General features: G+C 37.5%; 3 protein-coding genes across 3 annotated transcripts; 2 read left to right on the forward strand and 1 right to left on the reverse strand.

Annotated features, from left to right (window-relative positions):
• The first annotated feature begins 2723 nt into the window (after positions 1–2723).
• LOC141633664 (uncharacterized) lies at positions 2724–7609 on the forward strand. The gene is made up of 9 exons (XM_074446092.1): positions 2724–2827; positions 2910–2956; positions 3718–5287; positions 5576–6210; positions 6307–6481; positions 6587–6709; positions 6806–6949; positions 7032–7229; positions 7311–7609. Exons 3-9 carry the CDS (start codon positions 5072–5074, stop codon positions 7434–7436), a joined length of 1617 nt encoding a protein of 538 aa, XP_074302193.1. The 5' UTR covers positions 2724–2827; positions 2910–2956; positions 3718–5071; the 3' UTR covers positions 7437–7609.
• A 15-nt stretch (positions 7610–7624) lies between these two features.
• LOC141631592 (protein FAR1-RELATED SEQUENCE 5-like) lies at positions 7625–11460 on the reverse strand. Its single transcript, XM_074444243.1, has 5 exons — positions 11370–11460; positions 9753–10845; positions 8355–9378; positions 7988–8198; positions 7625–7719 (listed from the first exon to the last, which is right to left on the reverse strand). Exons 1-5 carry the CDS (start codon positions 11458–11460, stop codon positions 7625–7627), a joined length of 2514 nt encoding a protein of 837 aa, XP_074300344.1.
• A 536-nt stretch (positions 11461–11996) lies between these two features.
• On the forward strand, positions 11997–13120 carry LOC141631593 (uncharacterized). Its single transcript, XM_074444244.1, has 3 exons — positions 11997–12287; positions 12369–13022; positions 13109–13120. The coding sequence occupies exons 1-3, from the start codon at positions 11997–11999 to the stop codon at positions 13118–13120; spliced, it is 957 nt and encodes a 318-aa protein (XP_074300345.1).
• Positions 13121–24168: the final 11048 nt, after the last annotated feature.

A 24168-nucleotide genomic window follows, 5' to 3' on the forward strand; every position in this document is an offset into this window, starting at 1 on the left:
TAACAATAATAATGATAAATAATAAACAATAAATAATAAACAATAATAATAATAATAATAATAATATTAATAATAAATATATAATATTAATAACATTAATAAAAACTACTCCCTCCAATTTCATTTATTATTCCCCTTTCTTTTTGGCATAAGAAATGAGGGAATCAATTTGGACCACACAATACACATGACCCCACATCAAATTGATTTTGGACCACACAAAGTTGTCCAAAAAAGGAAAGAGGGAACAATAAGAAAAATGGATGAAAAGGGAAAGAGGAACAATAAATGAAATTGGAGGGAGTATTAAGTTTAAGATTTGCAAAATTGAAATTGGCTGAATTTAATGGAGCTCAACAACTGAAGTGAGGTGCGAAAAATGCAGAATCAGACCTGAAATTGACATTTGTAAGCGAAGAAGAGCTTCATCAAAAGGGCGCTGAAATTGGAAGCGCGAAGAATATGAAGAGCAAGATTCTGATCATGAATCCGCCGACTAAGATCCTCTTTAGATTTGTGAAACCTTTTACATTAAAAACAAAAGGGAGAATGAATTTCTTTAATACGTTGATCCATGATGAAATCTTCTGTGCATTTAAAAGCAAGTTTTTTATTCTCCTGAAGTTTAAACTGCCTACGAAATAATTGATGCCTTTGATTTCATAGCAGTATACACCATACACTCCATCAATGAAACCCATTGAAAATTCTAATTAAACCCCACCATAAACAGGAACTACAGCTATAAATCAATTTTCGACTGGATACCCGAAGTGTACGCTTATTCTTTTCTTTGATTATCATGACAACTATCCAGTTAAAAAATGATTAAGACAAACGTGTTTGCTATTAAGACAAACGTGTTTGCTATTTCCAACCGCACACCAACATTAAGACAAACGTGTTTGCTATTTCCAACCAAGTCCCTAACCAGCAAGCAAAGCAAATTAAACACCAGAGATAGCATATATCATTGCATTGGAATTAGAGGTGATCATGGGCCGGGCCAATGCGGGCTTGGGCCGGGCCTTTCTAACAAAAGCGGCCCATTTTTGTGGGCCGGGCTGGGCCGGGCCAAGTGTGTGGGCTTATTTAGCAAGCCCAGACCCGACCCTTATGGGCTAATGCGGGCTTTTGGGCCTAAATGGGCTTTTTCGGGCCCTAAATTTACGACTTACCCTAGGAAATAATTAGCGTAATACCTTCAGTTACAACTTTTAAAATATACATAGTGTATAAAATTGTACAAAATATGATGAAATCCATATGAATTGCTCTCTAAAATAAAATAAAGACAAACATCGCCACTTTAGAATGCTTAATCATGCATTCGTAAATATGATTTATGTTATGTATACGTTGTTTTATAAATCTAAAAAAATATACTTGAGTTTGTAAAGAGTTGGGTATAACTTTAACGCTACTTTAATAGGTTTTATTAGAAAAAATATTCATTATTAATAAATATGGGCCGGGCCGGGCCAAAATTTGGGCCAAATGCTTGGCCCAAACCCCCAAAATATTTTATTTTTTAGGCCGGCCCATGGGCTGTTTTGGACCAAAACTAAAGGCCCAAGCCCTTCAAAAAAGCGGGCCGGGCCGGGTAGGGCCAATGGGCTTGGGCCATTTGATCAGCTCTAATTGGAATCCTTAGTTCCCTTTCATATTCCCTCAACTTTTGATAAACAAAAACTTAGCGCAAAACTACGTACTTGATTCAGAAGAATTACTCCACTGCTAACAAGCACAAACATAGAAGCAAGCTATCAACCAAACTAGATAATCAAATTAAAAAATTGACGCAATTTCATCAATCACATCTTGGAAAAAACATGAAGAGATTGGGGAAAATTATTATCGTTGGTAAAAATCATAATAAGTATTGCATTTGAAAATCGTGAAATTAAACATAGAAAATTGGGGGAAATTGAAGTGCGGAGTAATTAACGCAAATTATCATTGTCGGTAAAAATGACAACACAAATTAGAAAAAAGTTCATCAAAAATCATATAAAAAACACGAAAATGCCGCTTTTCTAAAAAGTTCAGATAACATTCTCACCAGCATAATCGATCCCTAACCATCTTAACCCTAGAAACCTCCTTCCCAAGCCCCTCCAACTCCTTCGCCACCATTTGCTCTCCTCCATCTACAAACGCAACAAAACACCAATTTAATGTAACTCAAACAAATTAAGTAATTAACGCATCAAAAACATAAATTCACACAGCAATTAATAAAATTTTACCTGAATTTGAGTCGAAACTAGAGGATGCGGACTATCATCTACTCGATGTTGAACATATCGAAAAGTGCCATTAATTTGATCAGAAGATGAAGTAGTGTAAAAAAGAAGCAACTCGAGACAGATGAGTAGAACCCTAGAAATTTGAAAAACACAATCAAAACATGTAAGTCACTTCAGAAACTAAGAAAAGTGAAAATGCAGTAAAACGAAACATAATCAGAAAAATAACCACATAAAAGTAGTGAATAAAGTAAAAATCGACATAATTAAAGATAAAATTCGAAGCAGAAGTGTAAAAAGGTGAAATATGTGGAATATAGGCAATCCTTAGACTATACTCCCAGGAGTATAGTACTACGTACTCTTTATACATTTAAAAAAAAAAAAAAAAAAAAATAACAAAGTCAACCGTCAAATTTGGAACTACCCAAAACCCACTCCTCATTTTTCTCCTTCCTTTCCAAAATCAGTTGCTTAAAACCTCTACCCTAATTTTTTCCCCAATTTTAATCATTGCATTATATTCACAAAAACCCAACAAAATATACACTATTAATCTCATTTAATCGTCTAATCAGGTATGTTCTCTCAATATTGATTAGTAATTGCAATTATATTTATGTTTTTCGGTCATCATTGGTTGTTAATTTGTTATGATAGGTGATTATGGGTTATCCTAAAATTAAAAGCCGCGGAGGATTAAAACGGTGAGTTTTTCGACAATAATTATCTTGTAGACGTACAAACTGTGAATATTCGTTGAGTATATAGCTATAAATTGTGAATATGTGAATATATGAATATGACACGAAAATGGCTTGAAGGGAGCTGTCAATTAGTTGTATGAGTTATTAAAAGTATGGTGAATATGTCCAGTATAAATTTTGAATATCAAAGAACATGCTGATTTGAATAAAAATGGTGTGAATATGTGTGCAACCTTATGTGAATAAAGTACCATTCTTGTTGTGAATATGACACATTCTTGTTGTGAATATGGAAATACTGTGAATATGAATGATATATTGAGCGAATAATGTCAATTAGATCAGCAAAGCTATGTGACAATGATAGTTCTATGGCGTGAATGTGTCAACTATAAGTTTTGAATATCGCACAAACTGTAAATGTGAATGATATCAGGTGTGAATATGTCATGAACGCATTGTGAATTAGGCGATTAGGTTGTGTGACTGATAGTTCTTTAGCATGAATATGACATACATATTATGTGACTATGGCTGGGATTGTTATGTAGTATGAATATGAAGAACATATGGGCTGAATCTTGGACATTTGCAAATATGAGAACGATTTGCAAGTGAATACTACAGCTGCATATTTTGAATATGTCTATTTGTTCTATTAATATGACAGTTAGATAGTGTGAATATGAGATCAATAGGCTTGTGAATACAACAACTTTATGGCGTGAATATGTGTAATTGTTTTAGGATTTTTGATGCAGTGTTGGTACCAGAAACAACGATAGTGATGAAGAATGTAGAGCTAAAAATGTTCGAAGCAAAACAGGTGAAGATCCGATTTTGCATAAGAAACCTAATAACACCGAAGATTTATTAGGAGATGATGAAGTTGATACAAGCTTGACTATAGAAAATATGTCAGAAGATGAATATGAAGATGAAGAGGAAGATGAAAATGGGGACGAAGATTGTGATGGTGAAGGCGATAGTAGTAATGATGAGGAGGAAGGTGAGAGTGAAAGTGGGGAGGAGGGCGATAGCGTTTATGAGAGTGAAGGTGAGGAGGAGGACGATGGCGTTGATGAGAGTAAAGGTGAGGAGGTGGGCGATGGGGTTGATGGGAATGAAGATGCAGCTTCAAAAGAAATTGTTCCCAGCAACAAAACTCCGGCCAGGCGTAATAAAAGTCGTGGAAAACGAGGAATTCCGATGGAAATAGGCTCTAGCGAGGTAAATGTGTTTCCTAAGTCTCTTAGAACAAGAGTTTGCATAGCTAAGTTTCAGAATTTTTTGAAAAGATTGAGTCCTGAGCAGAGAGAAGCTGTAAATGAAATTGGTTTTGGGTGTCTTCTAGAATTGGATATTACACAAATTTGTGGGGATCTGGGAATTTGTTTAGTGCGAAACATTAATCCTTATTCTTTAACATTAACATTGGCGCCTAATTCGTCATTTCGCATTACCGAAGTTGATGTTTATCTAGCACTTAAATTACCATGTGGTCCAAAATATGTCGAGGAAGCTAAAGATAGAGGTAATGACGAGGTTGTCGAAGAAGCAATCATAAATTGGAAGAAACGTTGGGGTGTAAGAAAAGGTTTGACTGCTCCTGTTACCACTACGATGCCCGACAAAATTTTAACTCATGGCCATGGTGACAACTTCAAAGTCGATTTTGTTATATATACTTTCTCTAATCTACTTTATGGACACCAAGCAAGACATTGTAACTACAAGCTACTAATGGCGCTTTTAGAACCATCACAAATATGCAACTTTAATTGGTGTGAATATGTGATACGAGCGTTGGTTAAAGCTGTAAAAGAATTTAGAAAGAATCCATCAGGATTCTTCTGTGGACCTCTCATCGTAGTTCTGGTAAGTTGGTTGTCAATAAATTTACATATTAATGTAATTTTTTTTTTTTGTTTTTTGTATTGATCTTATATTTTCTGAATTTTGTAGTTACTCTATTTAGATAGAGTTGAGTTTGAAAGCAGCACCGTCGAAAGAAAATTCCCGATTTTGTTGGGTTGGGATGATAAGAAGGTCACAGAAAGGAAGAATAACGAGTTAAGAGCAGGTGGTTATGGACAAGGTTGCGTGGTGCCTGCTATGAATTTGATTAAGTGTTACCAGTTAGGGTATGTTCCTCAACAAGACTTTGTTAGACTGAAACAAATTCTAATGAACCTGCCAAGACTTTATAACCAGAGAGAAAGTGGCCCAAGTGTAGATATTGATGCAATACTCCGAAGTACTGATGTTGGTGAACGTAGAGGGGAAGGTGACCAGGGGACGAGTTCATCACAAATACATGAGGAGAAGAAGGTAACACTTGTTTTATATTTTAAAGTAGATAGTATATCCGTTGATTCTCTGAATGTGTTGATCATATGTACTAGCAATATGTTATTTCAATACTATGAAAGTGTTTGATTAATTGATTGAATATGACAGTTCAATTGACGAAATATGATAGTCTATCAAATGATTAGTGTGAATTAATAATTATGAATATGTTAATTCTATATTATGAATATGGTAGTCCTTTATGAATATTATTTCTGCAATATGAATATGTAAGTTTCAGTAACTGATTCTTTCTTTACTATGTAGGAGTACATTGAAAGTGTGTTGGCTGTAAACAAAAAATTATCTACAAGTCTTCTAGAGTGGAATGAAGTGATGAACAAGGCGTCAAAGTTCTTTCCCAGCAGTAAGTTTTTGAAACAAATACCCGAACTTGTCGTTCATATGGGTGATGACAGTTCTCATTCTCCAGAAGAGAAATCAGGTCAAGTAAGTGGGGAGGATACAAATGATGATCATGTACGGCTTAACAGTGAAGACGACGAAATATTTGAATCGGATGAATTTATGGAAGTCTTTCAAGTTATTGAAAGGCTCGGAAGGAAGAAAAAGACTGATAGGGTGGTTGACCCTATGATGCCTAGTTTCAGTTTGGGAATCAGTAGTGACCTAAACAATGAAGATTCTGGTGAACAAAATAATGAAGCTGGTGATGAACAACTGGAAACTAATTCTTGCACATACATTGAACCTGAAGCTGATTCTTGCATCAATAAAACTGAATCTAAAATGCAAATGGTTCTTCGGTCTAGGCAGCAAAAAACCCTTGCGTCTGCATTGCGGTCACCATATTGCTTACGATGTGTAGACCCACAAAAGGATTTGAGTAGTTTGCAAAGGAGCGTTGTGAATTATGTTATTCACAATGGTGATGAAAATGAGTAAGTTTTCGCAAAAATTGACTTGCACCTAATATTGAGTTTATAAGGTTATCCAGATCAGACGACTAATATTTATTGTCATTTTCGATTTTGAAGGGAGATGTACAGTGATAATTATTTATCTTGTACAAGAAAAGGTCTATATTCATTGGTAGGAGGTGAACAAGTTTGCAGCTCTGTTTTGAGTGTGTGGTGCCGCTTACTAAATTTGGAGGAAAAGAAACGCTCACAAAGTTCACCAAAACGGTTCTTCTTCTCTCCTACATGTCATGTAAGATATCGTAATTAATTGTTTTTATTTAATATCATTCCTTCACTGATGTTATACGTTCTGAATGAATCTTGTTTCTACATGTTGGCATTTGTTGGTTGCCAGGCTTTACTGAAAAACGTGGCAATTTCGAAAGGTAAAAAAGGATGTAATGTTGACGCGTTTTATAAAGCCGTTAGGAGTGAGCTCGAGGCTAGTGAAGAACCAGACATACTGAAAATGGATATGGTGTGTTTTAATTCTGTTGATGAATACATATTATCTTTCTTGTGAATATGTTTATTCGCAGCTATGAATATGGTTTATGTCGTCTTTTTTTTGTAGGTTTTCTTTGTTATACATGATTCTGGCCATTATTATGTTCTTTGTATTCATTTCAAGAAGCATGCTATCCATATCTTAGACGATCAAGAACTTCCAGATGGAGTTGACATGAGAAAACAATATGGCAACACAGCTGAAACAATAGTAAGCATTTGTTTCCGTTAAAGTGACATCATTTTATATAACTTATATTCCAATTTACGTTTAACATGTTCGTGTTTCATAGAGGGATTCATTTGTATCTTTCATGTCCGAGACAAAAGATGCAAGGGCTGCTGATACTAATGATTTCGCGATGCACGTGGTAAATATGCCTTGGAAAAATTCACAAAAAAATGTTGATTGCGGTGTATATGTTATGCGGCACATGGAAACATACTTTGGGTACACCGAGAATTGGGAAAGTGGATTTAAGAATAATATTGTGAGTTTATATTACTTACTTTATAGTTTTTTTGTTTTTAATAATTTTTTACCTAATATTGAATGAATTTATGGAATGAAGGATCGTATATTGAAGAATCTACGAAGTCGGTATTGTGCATCAATAATTCTAAGTAAAGCAAATAGAAGGAGGATGATGATTGAAGAGAAGAGCATTGCTTTACATCGTGTTACTCCTCGTATCTGAATATGGATGAGAAGACAAATGAAGTCAATGCTGGAGGTTCTTGGTTTTTTATTGTTAAAACGGCCAAAATGTCGAGGACAAAAGCAACTTAAATGTTATTCGTATTTTTTGGAACAATGCTTTTCCATGGCTATCTAATTTGTAATGTATGAATGGAATTAGTTTAATGACAATCTTTGTTTTCATGGTTACTTAACAAGATGTTGAACGAATTTGTCGACAATATCAGTACCTATGAATATGTTCCATGTTAGAGTGAATATGACAGAAATCCCAACTGTACCTGAGAGTAGACATAAATATTGTTGAACATTTCAGAAAATTGATAGATTTTCTTCAATAAGATGAGTATGCAAACTTCATATTCATGAAAATTACTATGTCTAACTCAAGAAAATACAAAAGTGTGCACATCAATGAAAACGACGTGTAAACTCAATACGACAATGGAAAAACAGAGAATATATGCTACATAGATTTCTAGATGTAAAAATTCCTAAGGATTTAAACTCTATTGCTGCTGTAGAAGTATTCATGTTGAGGGGTCGTACAACTCTTGGATGTTGAGGCCGAATTTGGAGCTTGGGTAAAGCGGTTGAATCGATGTCCAATTGAACATGCGGTTTGGACGTAAGACTCCGTAGGAGTATTCATCAATGGCATCCTTAGATATTGACCATTTATTGGAATTGGTATCAATAGAGGACCGCCATTAGGTGGATGCACAAGATAACCATCCCCAACAACATTGTTGACATCACTCTACAAAATCACCAACAAAACACGATTCAGAATTATATTATGGTACCACAACGGATAAATAGCATATTCACAATGAAATTAATTCATATTCACAATGGTAAGTAAAACATTCACATAGTCGTATAACAACTGCACTCGCTAACAATGAAAAATTACCTGAACTGAAGCTTCTGCAATGTTTCTTGTATGGTTAGCAACTCGAAAACTCTTAGCTTTTCGTCCTCTCACAATGTTGTTTATTTTCTCAACCGTCGATTTCCGCCTTTTATTTTTTTGACCTGGCTTTCTCGACTTCACAGGATTTTGGATGCTCACAACATTACCTTCATCACCGTGCATAGGATCACATTCTTCACTTATGATACAACCTATTTCATCATCTATAAGTTGTTTTGTTTTCTGATATGCTTCTTCCAAATATTGTCTACTCCGGCTATTACAATGTGAGGCAGAAATAAGTTCGTTGAACTTCCTAGTCATTTGAGTTCTCCACACGGAAGTTGAAATATTGTCCTTGCGCGGCAAATGGCTATACATGTTACTGGATGTTGTTGATATTGCTTCCTTTGTCCATCTTTTAAGGATGTATTGCTTCGGAATATCCCCCAAACAATGTAAATTCATGATACGCAAGTTGTGGCTACAAAGTATACCAACTTGTGAATACATCCGACATGTACAATATATAGACTTCTCTTTCTGGTTGAAAGTAACAACATGCTTTATTGAGCCAGCAATCTGATCATTTGTTGCTCTTCCTACATGATAAATGAATATGTCATCATTTTTTTCAAAAAGATCTTGATGAAGTGTCCAAGATTTCAGAAATTGTTCTTCAAAAACATGGTAAAGCTCAATGGTGTACACTTCTCTAGCATGTGTCAATATATTTATATGATTTGCAATCATTTCCGGATTCCCTTGAAGGCAGTCAAAATCTTCACCATTCTCTCTACGTCGCCACTCAGATATGACATCAACAAAACAAGAATAGAAATCACAAAGTCCAGCGGTAGCAGTAAGCCTTCTTGAGATGGAATCATTCGTTGTTTCACTCCTTTGAGATGATAAAATACCTCCCGAAAAATGCTCTTTAGAATATGCCGGACACCATTGCTCTTTCTTTTTATACAGTTTCAGAAGCCAGTCATTGTCCCCACATTGATAGGTAGTGACCATCCTACATTCATAGTAATGAACTAATGATTAGTGAACTACATTCATTACATTGCTACGTATTTAGAACTTATGATGAATATGACAGTACATAATGATGAATATGTCCGTATAACAAAACAAATGAGAATATGGCAGCACATGTTATGAATACGTCAGAAGAATGGTGTGACATATGCCAAGTTGATAAGTCATTTAAAATATTTCAGTAGTTTTCTTAATTGCATTGGTGACTATTTTCATTATGGTGAAAGTACATTTAAGATATATAATGAATTATGCACAAAAGACCATATCCAAAAGCTAACAATCATATTCGTCGTCAAATGTGGCATGAATGTAATATATGTATGCAGAAGGAAAATACAAGTTACTTACTTGTTCCAGTACAAATTGAATTCTGCAACGCTATCAACATATTTCAAAACTTGATCAAAAAGCTCAACAAATCCTTTTCGCGCTCTTAGATGTCTTATATGCTTTTTTGAGTTCTCCATTAGATGCCATACACATAGTCGGTGGCATGACTTTTTGAACACTTCTTTAATACCTCCTGCCATTGCGGCTGATTGATCAGTCATTATTGTCGATGGCTGCTTGTCACCCATTGATTTTAAGAACGTTCTGAATAACCAAATGAAGGACTCGGTTCTCTCATTCAACACGAAGCCGCAACCAAACATTATATTTCTCCCATGGTGATTCATTCCAACAAAAGGAGCACAAATCATGTCGTATCGATTAGTTCTATAAGTTGTGTCGGTAATTGTTGGATCACTAAATAAATCGTAGTCCTTCTTCATCTGACCATCACGCCAAAAGAAATTACATAATCTCCCTTTTTCATCTAGCTCAAAGTCAAAGAAGAAGTCTTCTTCATGCTGTTGACGTCTCATGAATATTTGAATAAGGGCATGTGCATCTGTACCTTCAATACACTTTTTCTTTTCCCTTGAAATCACATTGTAAGCATCTCTCGGTGTATATCCAACCATTTCTGGTCCACCTTTTTCCTTCGTGATTAGTCTTACAGCATCAGACAATTTGATGCCACTGCCCACCAAATTCATAAGCCAATCAATGTCTTCTTTGCTTACATTTCTATGGGAACGGAGAAGGTGGCGCTTGTTCTCTGGGCATAGCTTGTGGTTATGGATCATGTGATGTTTTGTGACGATGTAAGTTCCCTTTTCATCAACATAACAACAAATCATTGCTTTGCAATCTGTTCTTATATCTTGCTTTGTGTAACATTTAGCATCTGATTTCTTATTGCCTTCTTTCGAACAACAATATTGTTTCATTGATATGCCACAACCATCTGATCTTTTCCTTTGCTTGTTTCGCCTTATGCTAAACCCCTTCAAAAACGCATAGTCATTGTAAAGATCATAGGCTTCTTGCTCATTCTTTACCTCTTTATGTAGAAGCTCAGATTCATCGGCTTCGATGACTACGAACTCCTCATATGCTGCGAAAATAATTTGTACTAGTTGTAAATATGTTCCCATAATTAATACGTAAGTGCTATTTTATGAAACAAATCATTATAATATTAGGATAAAAAAAAGCTCTATTTCATGATACTGGCTCATTTATATGTGTAATGTAGTGTCATAAGACAAATGAATACACAGGTACTGAGTAGTGAATATATACATTGACGGCATATTTATGAATATGCTCATAGACCGCAGTGAATATACGACTTATTAGCACAAAATGATGAATCTGAAGAAATTAAGAAGTGAATATATGATTTATTCACAGAAAAGTCGATGAATATGGAGATATTAAGTAATGAATATACAACATATTAGCAAAGTATCAGTTGAATAATGAGATACAAAGTTATGAATATCGAAATTATCAGAAAATTTGTTCAATAAACAAAACAAAAAAAATACAAAAAATCAAATACTGCAAATTGTGTCGTAAATAAGATTATATGTCGTCGGCATCAAATGAAATCAATTTTAGTGAATGCAAACATACCTTGATTTGTGACATTGAATTCAATGTCAATATCTTCGTTCGCAGATTTATTCAAATCAATTGAACGATGATCATGAAATATTTGCTCCATATGAAAATCACCGAAGATTAATACAAATAATTGGAAACTATGAACTTGGAAAATTTGGGAAAACTGGAAAGGAGTAAGCATAACTGACGTTGTAGTGTTGTAGTGGGGAGTTTTTTTTTTTTTTTTTTTTTTTTTTTTTTTTTTTAATTAATACAAATAACTGAATGGGAGTATCCTGCTCCCTCCTCCTGGGAGCAGGATATAATTTGCCGAATATAGGTTGTTAGTATTATAGGTTGTTAGGGTTGTTAGACTAACCGACTTATCTAACTACCTATATATATACTTATCATGTAATAAGTTGAGATAATCAATTTTACAGAATATATCATTCAATTCTTTCATTCGTTCACTTCCTTCTCTTCTCTTATCTCTCTAATCATTCTCTATCATTCATCATGATCTAGACTGATCATAGTTCATATGGTATCAGTGGTTTAACGATCCAATAAAACGCTTCCGCATCAATCAAACACATATATTCATTGTTAAATCTTTGAATAAATTCTTTGTTTTTCTTATCTCAATACATAATCATGTCAGCTGATACAAATTCTCAGTCCGCTGATCAAGATTCTCTCTATTCTCCTCTCGATGATCCATTCTTTCTGTCACCAACTGATCAACCTGGGTTGAAACTGTCTGAAACTCTGTTTGATGGCTCTAATTTCCGTCAATGGCAGCGGGACATAATTCAGGCTCTTCTCTCCAAAAACAAGATTGGTTTTATTTCTGGTGAATGCCTTCTTCCTGACAAGTCAGATAAAAGGTACAATGCTTGGATTCGTTGTGATATACTTGTTTCTCGATGGATAAAGAATTCTATGGTTAAGAATTTGCATGATAGTTTTCAATATACTTAGTCGTCTAAGCATCTTTGGTCTGAATTACTTGAATGTTTTGGCCAGCTTAATGTGCTAGAATTGTACGAGTTAAAGAAAGAACTTGCTAATATTAAACAAGAAAATGCTTCTTTGTTGGACTATTATGGCAAAATCAAGGGGTTATGGGAGAACATAGATCACATGGATCCTATGCCTCAATGTACTTGCGGGATTATGGCTAAGTGTAGTTGCAATATGCTCAAACGATTGGTGGAAAGGGAAACCCAATCCAAGTTAATACAACTGTTGATGGGTTTACATGGTGGTTATGAACAAGTTCAATCTTCTTTGTTGTCTATGGAACCCCTTCTTCCCATAAATCGTGCTTTAGGAATTTTGCAAAAGATTGAGAGGCAAAAATCCATTAATGATAACAATAATTCTGCTGTACTTGAGACTGTTGCTTATGCTGCCAAAAAGAGATTTGGTAATCACAAATCTGCTGACGACAATGCAAAAAGCAAGAGATCTAAGGATAATTCTGGTCAGGCTAATGTTCTTGGGCAGTTTGTTGTACCATGTGCTCAGTGTGGTAAATCAAATCATAAGACTGAGGATTGTTTTCAGAACCAGACTTGCTTATTTTGTGACATTAAGGACCACATTATTGAGCATTGCTACAAATTCAAAGCTTGGAAAGCTAAGCAAGCCAAGAAAGCTGCTAATGCTGTTGGGACTGTAAATCTTGCAATTCCAAAACCTGCTAATAATGTAGCAGCTTGTCATAATCAGGATGCTGAATATGCACCTGTTTGTGGTCCTAGTTCTCAGAATAGGGGTCTCTTTTATCCCACATCTTTTGGTTATAATGCACCTGGGATGTCATTACCAGACTATCAGAATACTTTACAGTCTGCTGCAGTTTCTCATGCTACTCAGGATTCTCAGGTTTCACAAGTTTCACCTGATATTGTGCAAGGAATTGTTAACTCTGTAATGACCAAGGTTCTCCAGGCTTTGTCTGACAAGTCTTCTTCTTCTCAAACTGGTGAACCTAACTCTCAGGCTTTTAGCCATTTTGCAGGTATCTCTCCTTCTTGTTCTTCTGTTAATTATGGCTTTTTCTTTTACAAAGACTGGGTGATTGATACTGGAGCATCTGACCATATGACTTCAGATGCTTCCATCTTACATGATGTTATTACTTTAACTCAACCATTATTTGTAGCCTTACCTGATGGCACATTGAAACCAGTTTATAAAACTGGAACAGTATATCTGACCCAACATATTGTTCTATATGATGTACTGCTTCTACCTGATTTTAAACCTAATCTTTTATCTGTTGGCAAGCTGATTTCCAGGTCTAAATTGCTTGTTGTATTCTCAGATAGTCATTGTTTGTTTCAGGACCCTTCAAGTAATACTACTGTTGCAATTGGTAAAAGAACTGGAGATTTATACATTCTTAGGAATACTGTTACTTCAAAAACATGTAATACAACTAGCTTAAGTACAACTAATACTGTTCAGCAGATAAATGTAGCTCTTTTTCATTCTAGACTTGGTCATTCATCTGTAGAAAAACTAAAGCATGTAAATCCTATTCTGATGAAAAGCATTAATAAAATGTTCTGTGAAACTTGTGTTCTGGCCAAGCACCATTCTTTGCCCTTTCATAGAAGTTTATCACATGCTGCAAAATGTTTTGATCTTGTGCACATGGATTTATGGGGGCCATATAAACAGTCTGATAGGATTGGGGCTCATTCTCTCTTAACTATTCTGGATGATTATTCCAGGAGTACCTGGACTTTTTTACTTCAACAAAAGACACAAGTTCCTAGTTTGATTATAAGCTTTGTAAACCTAGTGGAGACACAATTTAATGCTAAAATCAAAGTCATAAGATCTGATAATGGAACTGAATTCTTTCAGACACAATGTCATGAATTTTTTGCTTCTAAAGGTATTGTTCATCAAAGGAGCATTGTTGGTAGACCTCAACAGAATGGTAGGGTGGAGAGAAAGTATAGACACTTATTAGAAACAGCTAGAGCTCTTAGGTTTCATGCTCAACTACCTATTAAGTTCTGGGGAGACTGCTTACTTACTGCTACATATTTAATTAACAAACTACCATCTTCTGTTCTAAACTGGCAGACACCTCATGAGTTATTGTTTAATACAAAACCAGTATATGATGAATTAAGAGTCTTTGGGTCTCTCTGTTATGCTACTAGACCCATTACTGTCAGGGATAAATTCATGCCCAAGGCCAGAAAGTGTCTATTCATAGGCTATCCACCTGCTCAGAAGGGTTATAAACTCTATGATCTAGAGACACATGATGTCTTTGTCAATAGAGATGTAGTTTTTTATGAACATTATTTACCTTATAAAACTGCCAGTGTTCAACATTTTTCTACAGATTTTATTTATGATCTTGATATTGTAAAGGAATCAGAATCTGGTTTATCAAATAATATGGTAAGCTCTACAGATCAGACTGATAACCTTACCACAGATATAAGTTCTCCTAAAGTTTTACCTAGTACAACTCCATCTAGCAGTAGAGATGTGTTTGTACAGTCTGTCCCTTCTTCAGGTACTCTTGATATTAGGAAGTCCAGCAGGACAAGAAAGACATCCAGTAGGCTATCTGGATATCATTGTCCTTCTGTGTCCACAGCTTTGCATACAGCTGTAATTAAACAGCTTGATGACTTTGATCCTAGCTATGTTTTATCACTGTCAAATGTAATCCAAGAGCTTGAGCCTAGCTACTTCAGTCAAGCCAGTAAAGATCCCAGATGGATAGCAGCAATGGACCAAGAATTGTTGGCACTTGAGAAGAATAACACTTGGATATTAACTGATCTACCTAAGGATAAAAAGGCTATAGGTAGTAAGTGGGTATACAAGATTAAACATAGAGCTGATGGCACTGTGGAGAGGTTCAAGGCTAGGCTTGTAGCAAAGGGGTTCAATCAAATAAAGGATAAAGACTATAAGCACACATTTTCTCCCGTTGCTAAGTTTACTACTGTTAGAACTTTGCTAGCAGTTGCAGCCATAAGGAAATGGCCTCTTTTCCAATTAGATGTTAATAATGCCTTTTTACACGGGTATCTTGATGAGGAGGTTTACATGAAGCCTCCCATGGGCTATACTAAGGCTAGGAAAGGTCAAGTTTGTAGGCTTCTAAGGTCCCTATATGGCCTGAAACAGGCATCCAGGCAATGGAACCAGGAATTGTCAAAGTTTTTGATTCAGCAGGGTTATGTGCAGTCTAAGCAGGACTACTCCCTTTTTACTCTACAGAATCCAGTAAACAATAAATTTGCACTGGTTTTAGTCTATGTAGATGACATTCTACTCACTGGTGATGATTTAAAAGCTTTAAAATCCTTGAAAACAGCATTGCATTCTAAGTACACCATTAAAGATTTGGGTGAGATGAGGTTTTTCTTAGGGCTTGAGATTGCTAGAAATGATTCTGGTATTATGTTGAACCAAAGGAAGTATGTTTTGGACATCATTAAAGATGCAGGCTTTGAGGATTGCAAAGTTGCATCCTTTCCCATACAAAAGGGATTAAAGCTTGCCATTGACCAAGGAGAACTACTTTCTGATCCTGAAGCTTACAGAAGGCTTGTGGGCAGGCTCCTCTACCTCAGTCTTACTAGGCCAGACATAGCTTACAGTGTACAACATTTAAGTCAATTTCTAAGCCAGCCAAGAGAACCACACTATCAAGCAGCACAACATCTGATAAAATATCTCAAGGGGACAGTGAATGCTGGACTCTTTTATCCATCTGCTGCATCCCTTACTTTACAGGCCTACAGTGATGCTGATTGGGGCTCATGTGCATCAAGCTGTAGGTCGTTAAGTGGTTATTGTATATTTCTAGGGGACTCACTGGTTTCATGGAAAACCAAGAAACAAGTGACGGTTAGCAAGAGTTCTGCAGAAGCAGAATATCGAAGTATGTCCTATACAACCAGTGAATTGGTTTGGTTGGCAGGGTTACTCAGAGATTTCAGAGTAGAAATCAAGCTGCCAATACCTTTGTATTGCGATAATAAAGCTGCACAGCACATAGCATTGAATCCCGTCTTTCATGAACGGACCAAACACTTAAACATAGACTGTCATTTTGTCCGTGACAAGCAGCTGGAAGGGTTCTTATATACTCAGCATGTTAGGAGTGGACTGCAACTGGCAGACTTGATGACTAAAGCTCTTGGAAAACAGGAGCATCATTTCTTTGTTGCCAAATTAGGCCTTAAATTATACCAAGATGTTCCATCTTGAAGGGGGGATGTGGAATATAGGTTGTTAGTATTATAGGTTGTTAGGGTTGTTAGACTAACCGACTTATCTAACTACCTATATATATACTTATCATGTAATAAGTTGAGATGATCAATTTTACAGAATATATCATTCAATTCTTTCATTCGTTCACTTCCTTCTCTTCTCTTATCTCTCTAATCATTCTCTATCATTCATCATGATCTAGACTGATCATAATTCATAAAATAGATATAATAAAAGAAGAAGAGGAGGATAGAAGGTCATAAAATTACCATCAATTGCAGGAAAAAAAGTGATGAATTTGGGAGAGAAAAGATACGAACAACATACAACAACGCAAGAATAACAGAACACAGAGAAAGGGAAGCTGCAGTTTGGTTTGATCGTGACGAAAGATAAATTAAAAGAGCGAAAAATAAAGGAGAATGGACTTTGACTAGCTAAATACTAGGTGTAGTAAAAATTAGAATTAACTATCAAATTAATAATTTATAAAATCAAACTTGACTCTACACTATGCAATTAAGAATAGTAGTAAAGGGAAGTAAGAGTCGAATCCAAGAGAAGGGATTAAGACTAAAGCTTGAATTGTAAACTATGTGGCAACTAATTAGGCTTCTATTTACTAATTAAGACTCTAACCACAACTGAGACTTACTAACTAAGTTTATTAACAAACAATGGTTATGAACAATGGTAAACAAGTGGTGACATAAATGGAGAAAGACATTTGATTGGAAACAAGCATAACAAAACTAAAGATGTAAACTTTCCTAAGAATCAAACCAACAAACACTTGATATGCAAACAACAATAATATGAGAGGAAACTTGGTATAATCCTACAAGTTCCACCCTTTCTCAAAGTATGACTCTTTTCTCTCTAAATTCATTTATCCAATAACAAACCTCAAGCAAATGATTACCACTATCTAAGCCAACAATGATAATCCTACTTAAACTACAAATTCTAACATTAAACCATGTATGAATTGTAGATAAGAGCATGAAGAGCAAAACCAAGAGAAAAGTAAATAACAAAGAAAGATTACAAGTTGTATGAAAAAGTCTTCTTAATTATTACAAGATTCAAACCCTAAATTATGAGATTAGATGAGATGATATGATGTTTTAAGATGTACTTGAAGTCTTCAAATCTTGGGTATATATATGGCTTCACGGAAACCTAAAAAGATCCTTACTTAAGAAGCCCAAATGCGGATTAGAAAGCCCCGTAAAACAGAGTTGCGCAGGCTGCGCCAAAAGTACTCTTGCCTGCGCAATCGGGCGCAGCTGTGCACCTCACTTGCGCAGCCTGCGCCTAAGCTCGCATTTGGAATTCTTATTTCCTTGATTCTTGACCTCTTCAATTGTTCTCAATTGTTCTCATCTTCACTCTTCACTTCTCCCAGCTCGATATTTGGCATATATGAGGTGCTTGCGCCATGTCTTGACCGTGGAAAGGTTCTCCTCGACCCTCGGGTTCCGTGCATCAAAGTCAAGTATAAAACCGAGTTAAAATGGACAAGTTACCCAATCATAACCAAGTATCAAACATTAGGATAACCAAGCCTAAAGACCCATATTAAAAGACATGAGGGTGATAAAATCACCCTTTTAGACCGACACAAAACACTACTATCAAACACCCCCACACTTAGACTTTTGCTAGTCCCGAGCAAAACCCGAAATAAGCAATTGCGTAAGTCTACCAGAGAGTGTAGGAGTATTGATCGCTCTTCCCTCACTACAACCTTCTTATATCTCCCTCTCAACAAATCCACCGGTTTCAAAAAGAAAATCTAGACTCAAAGTTGACACAAACTCTTCACTCGCTCCCCCGCCTTATATCTCCCTCAAACAAGACACAACACACCTCCAACTCCGACTCATCCAATTCACAACCACCTTACTTATTCACTCCAAAGCAAAGATGGTCACTCTTGCCTTATCCCAAGGCGATAGCAAAGTGACCTACACAATCCTCCAAACCATTCATACTCCCCTTATATCACCCCCTTATCACTCCAAGCAAATGCAAGTCATGCTACTAAGTTGGCCAAACACCAACAAGGATCAACAACCTAGTAGCCAACATGAAAAACCACCAATTTGAAGCAATTTTCTTTGACTCAAAAAGAAATTAAATCCTAAATCTAGCCTCCTTCCTAAATCCTCCTTATTTCTCCCTTCTTATCCCTCCATCTTTTTGGTGTTGCATTTTTCAATTTTTCGTTTTTTTTTGTTTGAAAATCCCTCATTTTGCCTAAGGTGCCCTTCCGGGTTTTCACCTTAGCTTTCCTTTCTTCTCATGGTGGCTCGTAACTTGTTTCTTCATTTTACCCGGAATGCCCTTTCGGGTTTTCATTCCGTCCTCGGCCACCTTCCCAATCTTGCCTTAGGTGCCCACCCTTGTGGGTTTTCACCTAGCCGGGATTTTCAACTTTTTTTTTTTTTGATAACTTGCATTGAAATGAACACTTGTACATGATTTACAATCAACTCACTCCCCCACACTTAAATCACACATTGTCCTGAATGTGGAGGAGTGCCAACCATCTTCAAACTTCGTTGTTGGAGGGGCCCGAGCCTTCACCTCGCTCATATGCCCCTCGGTTTCCACTTCTTCTTTCTCTTCTTTCTCTTTCTATCTTTGCCCTCTCATAGGCCTCATTCACTTCTTGTTCATTGATGGGGGGTTGGTATTGAGGTTCATTTTGATGTAGGGACATGTCAAAAAGGCCTCGAATGAGGCCAAAGGAATCCTCTTGTGCTTGGGCGTCGTGGTAGGAATCTTCAATGTATTAGTGGTGCCTTTCAATTTTCACCCCAAATTGTTGACTTACTTGTTCCCTCCACTCATTTTGGGCTTGCCACATAGCTTGGTTATCCGCCCATTTCTTGGCTTGTTGTTGTTGCCAAGCGTAAGACTCCTCTTGCCTTTTGACTATCCCCTATAGCATTCTTGTTTGGGCCAATTCGGTCGCATCTCCCAACCTCTTGTGCTCCTCAAAGGCATTTTGAAATTGTTCCAAGCTCTCCAACCTTGGCCCATATTGTTGTTGCCAAGTATGAGAGCTCTCAACCCTCCCACTAATTGTTTCCAAGGTCCCTCGGGTATCTTCAAAATATTGAAACATTTGATGTTGCCAAGGTTCCATGGTGGGATTTGAGGAACCCCCAACTTCATAAATAGGGGTATCTTGAGGTGGTTGGTGGGGTGAAGGAATGTGGCGGGTATCATGGAATCCCCCCTCAATAAACTCAACCTCTCTTTCTTCCACTTGTGGAGCACTTTAGGATGGCTCCACGGCTCTCCTCTTTCTCACTCTTTGTGGTGGTGGGTTGGGACAGAAGTCTCGGGCCCTCAACCCGCTTGGAAGAGGGACATTTCTTGGTAACCTCATGTGTTTCACATCTCCCTCTCCCAACCAATAACAACTCTAAGGAACCGTATCCAAGACTTTGATCATGTGGGTTTCAACCAACCCCGCGGCATTGTATAAATTGTTACCCCATAAGAGAGGTTGGTCTTCGGGAATGTTACCAACCAAATTTGCCACAAAGAGGGTGACTAGTCCCCCACAATTGATGCTCCCCTTTTTCTCTTTATGCTTAGTTGCACTCACCACAAAGAGCCTTGCCTAATCCGGTACGTCCTCCCCCTCGGGTAGCATCGTCCAAATGCACTCTCGCACACTATCATTGAGTTTCGTTGGCGCCCCCCCATAGAAAAGAAGAAACAAGAGATCATCCTTGTAATGATTCAGATGAGGGGGTTTGTAATGGCGGAGCTTTTGTCATTGTTAGTTTGACGAGGCTTCCCCGTGAGGCCACACCACACATCATTCAACGTGGTTCCTTGTGGGTTAACGGAGGAGGGTGGTCTAGAGATTCTCAAAATTTCCCTCACCCTTTCAAAAGTGAGAGAATGCCACACTTTACACAACCGAAAGTTTACCCTTTCATTCTCCCCTTCCCCCGTGGTATGTAAAGTGGCGAGGAATTCTAAGGTGTAGGCGGGGTATGTGTTGAGTTGGAGGTTAATGTAACGCTCAAGCCCCACCTTGGTTAGGAAAGCAAGTGTTTGATCTTAAATTCACATGTCCCTCAAGGTCCCGGGATGAAGGAATTTGGAAATGTGTAAGGGTTTACTCTCAAGGGTTTTAAAGTAGTTTTTGTATTGTGTGGGCAAACCCTCATCTCCATGAAAAGCTTTGGGTGGGGGTGGTGGTGCACTAGAGGCTTCACCTCTCTTTTTCGATTTCCCTTTGCCAATTCCGAACACCATCGTTCTTTATCACAAAATTAAGTTCAAAAGGATACTAAAACAACCAAAAACTGAAAATTTTTCTAAGAGTAAATTCAACAAACACCTTATGTGCACTAGCAAGAACTCGATTGCTTAAGGTGTGTTTGTCGAATTGTTCCTTCCTTAACAGAAAACTTTTACCAACAATCCACAATAATCAGCAAAAGCAAGGATTTAACCGAACTAACTAATGTAAATCGGATTAAACTAGTTTGAAACAAAGAAAGTAGAGGAAAGTTGTTATACCTCCCCGAAACTTCTCAAACTTGCTTGAATAAGGATGGATGATGCGTAAAAACCCCTTAGTGACCCGTAAATCAACTTGTAGAATCTTCAAATTTACGAGGAAAAATTTAGGGTTCTTGGGAAATTTGGGGATTTTTCAAAAATTTGGTGTTTTGATGGTGTTTTTGATAGCAAAATTGAATTATGTGAAGAGTTTGGTTGAAATATTTGAAGTTTGGTGATGGTGTGTGGTGATTTGATGCGTTTTTTAGTGATTGAGAGGAGTTCTTGGGGTTTTGGTCGACAAAGGAGGGTATTAGAATGAGGAATAATGACGGGATAAGTGAAGATAAGGAAACGAAATTGCAGACCTGCGCAGGCTGCACAAATTTTACCCTTGCTTGCGCAATCGGGCGCAGCTGCACTGACCCTTTGCGCAGGCTGTGCTGCAGCTCGCATTTTTTTCCTCCCAATTCCTTTAATTCCAATTCCCATACTTAGCCAAATTGTTGCTCTTTTTCCATTGTTCCTCTTTCTTGGCTTCTTCATATGAACTTATAAATTAAACTCGGCTCTCGTCTTCTCTTGAGCACGCCTTCCAAGAGGGTTGTGCAAATCACTACACCATTAACAAACCTCAAGTGCCTCTTGAATTTCAATGCAAATTAAATTATTTAAAACGAAATTAACATGCAATGAAATAAATTACAGAAATGAACTACACTAAGAAAACAATTAAATTGGGATAGAGTATTTACAAATTTTGCCTTTGTTTAATGTCGATGGCTCGACATAATGCTTCTTGAAGGTTAATCTTGGTAGATGGGGTCCTCCAATTGAATTTCTTCTTCCTCAAGGTCTTGCATCCCTTCATGGTAAACTTTGATTCGTTGCCCATTCACTTTGATTAACTTTCCTGAGTTGGGATTCTCCACATCCACCGCTCCATGTGGATGCACTTTCTTCACAATATAGGGACCGGACCACCGAGACCTCAACTTCCCCGGAAAAAGCTTAAACCGATTTTGAAACACAAGAACCTTGTCTCCTTCCTTGAAACTCCTCCGAGCTATCATCTTGTCATGCCACACCCTATCTTTTTCCTTGTAGATTGCGGCGTTGTCATAGGAATTCAACCGGAGTTCCTCTATCTCTTGAATTTGCAACTTTCGATGCAACCCCACTTCATCTACACTTTGATTAAAAGATTTGATGGCCCAATAAGCTTTATGTTCAACTTCCACCAATAGGTGGCACGTCTTCCCATATATGAGATGATATGGAGACATGCCAATAGGAGTCTTATACGCCGTGAGGTATGCCCATAATGCATCATCCAACCGCTTGCTCCAATCCTTCCGGTCCGGGTTCACCGTCTTCTCAAGGATTCCTTTGATCTCACGATTAGAAACTTCCGCTTGCCCATTGGTTTGAGGGTGATAAGCGGTGGAGACCTTGTGGAGGACTCCATATTTCTTCAATAATCCTTGAATAACCCGATTGCGAAAATGCATGCCTCGATCACTTATTATGGCCTTAGGGTAACCAAATCTTGAGAATATATAGCTTTGAATAAAGCTAGACACGGTTTTGGCATCATCAACTCTTATGGGGATCGCCTCCACCCACTTTGTGACATAGTCAACGGCAAGCAAGATGTAAAGGAACCCGCTTAAGTTCGGAAAGGGACCCATGAAGTCGATCCCCCAAACATCAAATACTTCACAAAAGAGGATTGGTTTTTGAGGCATCTCGTGCCACCGAGGAATGTTTCCACATCTTTGACACCGATCACAAGTCTTCACATAATCTTGGGCATCCCGGAAAATACTAGGCCAATAGAAACCACATTCCAAGATCTTCCGGGCGGTCCTTTGAGGACCAAAGTGCCCTCCACAAGCGTACTCATGGCAATGTTGGAGGATTGAGGGGATTTCCACATCCGGAATGCAACGGCGGATAATGTTGTCTTAGCACATCTTCCATAAGTAGGGGTCATCCCATATGAAGTAGCGGGAAATACTCCTCAACTTGTGGCGTTGGCTAGAAGATAAGGATAGGGGAAATTTCCTAGTCACCATGTAGTTGACAAGGTTAGCATACCAAGGCTCAACGGCTTTCATAGCATATAAAGATTCAAGTGGTAAGCTACCATCCACTACTCCCATGGTCTTCACTAGATCCTCATTAATGTGAAGCCTACTCAAGTGGTCGGCTACCACATTGGCACTCCCTTGCTTATCTTTGATTTCGATATCAAACTCGCTCAACAAAAGAACCCACCTCATTAGCCTTGCCTTGGTGTCCTTCTTGTCCACGAGTTGCCTTATGGATTTGTGATCGGTATTAATAATGACCTTAGCACCCAAGAGATAAGCCCGAAACTTTTCAATGGCATACACCACCGCCAAGAACACCTTTTCCGTGGTGGTGTAGTTTCGTTGTGCATCATTCAATAGTGAATAAGCATATTGTATCACATGAGCTATCTTCCCCTTCCTTTGGCCTAACACCGCGCCAAGGGCATAATCACTAGCGTCCGTCATGATTTCGAAAAGAAGGTCCCATTTTGGAGCTTGAGTTATTGGGGCCGTCACAAGCTTTTCCTTCAAAGAATCGAATGCCACCCTACAAGCATCATCAAAAACAAACTCCACATCCTTGTGCAAGAGCTTGTACAAGGGGTAAGCAATCTTGGAAAAGTCTTTAATAAATCTACGGTAGAAGCCCCCGTGTCCTAGGAACGACCTTATCTCCCAAGTATTAGTGGGATATGGTAAGGTTTTGATTACCTCCACCTTGGCCATATCCACCTCAATCCCTCTCTTTGAGACTATGTGTCCTAGCACGATGCCGCTTTTAACCATAAAGTGACATTTCTCGGAATTCAACACAAGGTATGACTCCGTGCATCATGATAGGACCATAGCTAGGTGGGCCAAGCAAGCTTCAAAGTTGTCTCCATGGACGGTGAAGTCGTCCATGAAAACTTCTAAGACTCTCTCTACAACATCCGAGAAAAGAC

This window comes from Silene latifolia, chromosome Y (assembly GCF_048544455.1).
Source record: "Silene latifolia isolate original U9 population chromosome Y, ASM4854445v1, whole genome shotgun sequence".
Classification (NCBI taxonomy): domain Eukaryota; kingdom Viridiplantae; phylum Streptophyta; class Magnoliopsida; order Caryophyllales; family Caryophyllaceae; genus Silene; species Silene latifolia.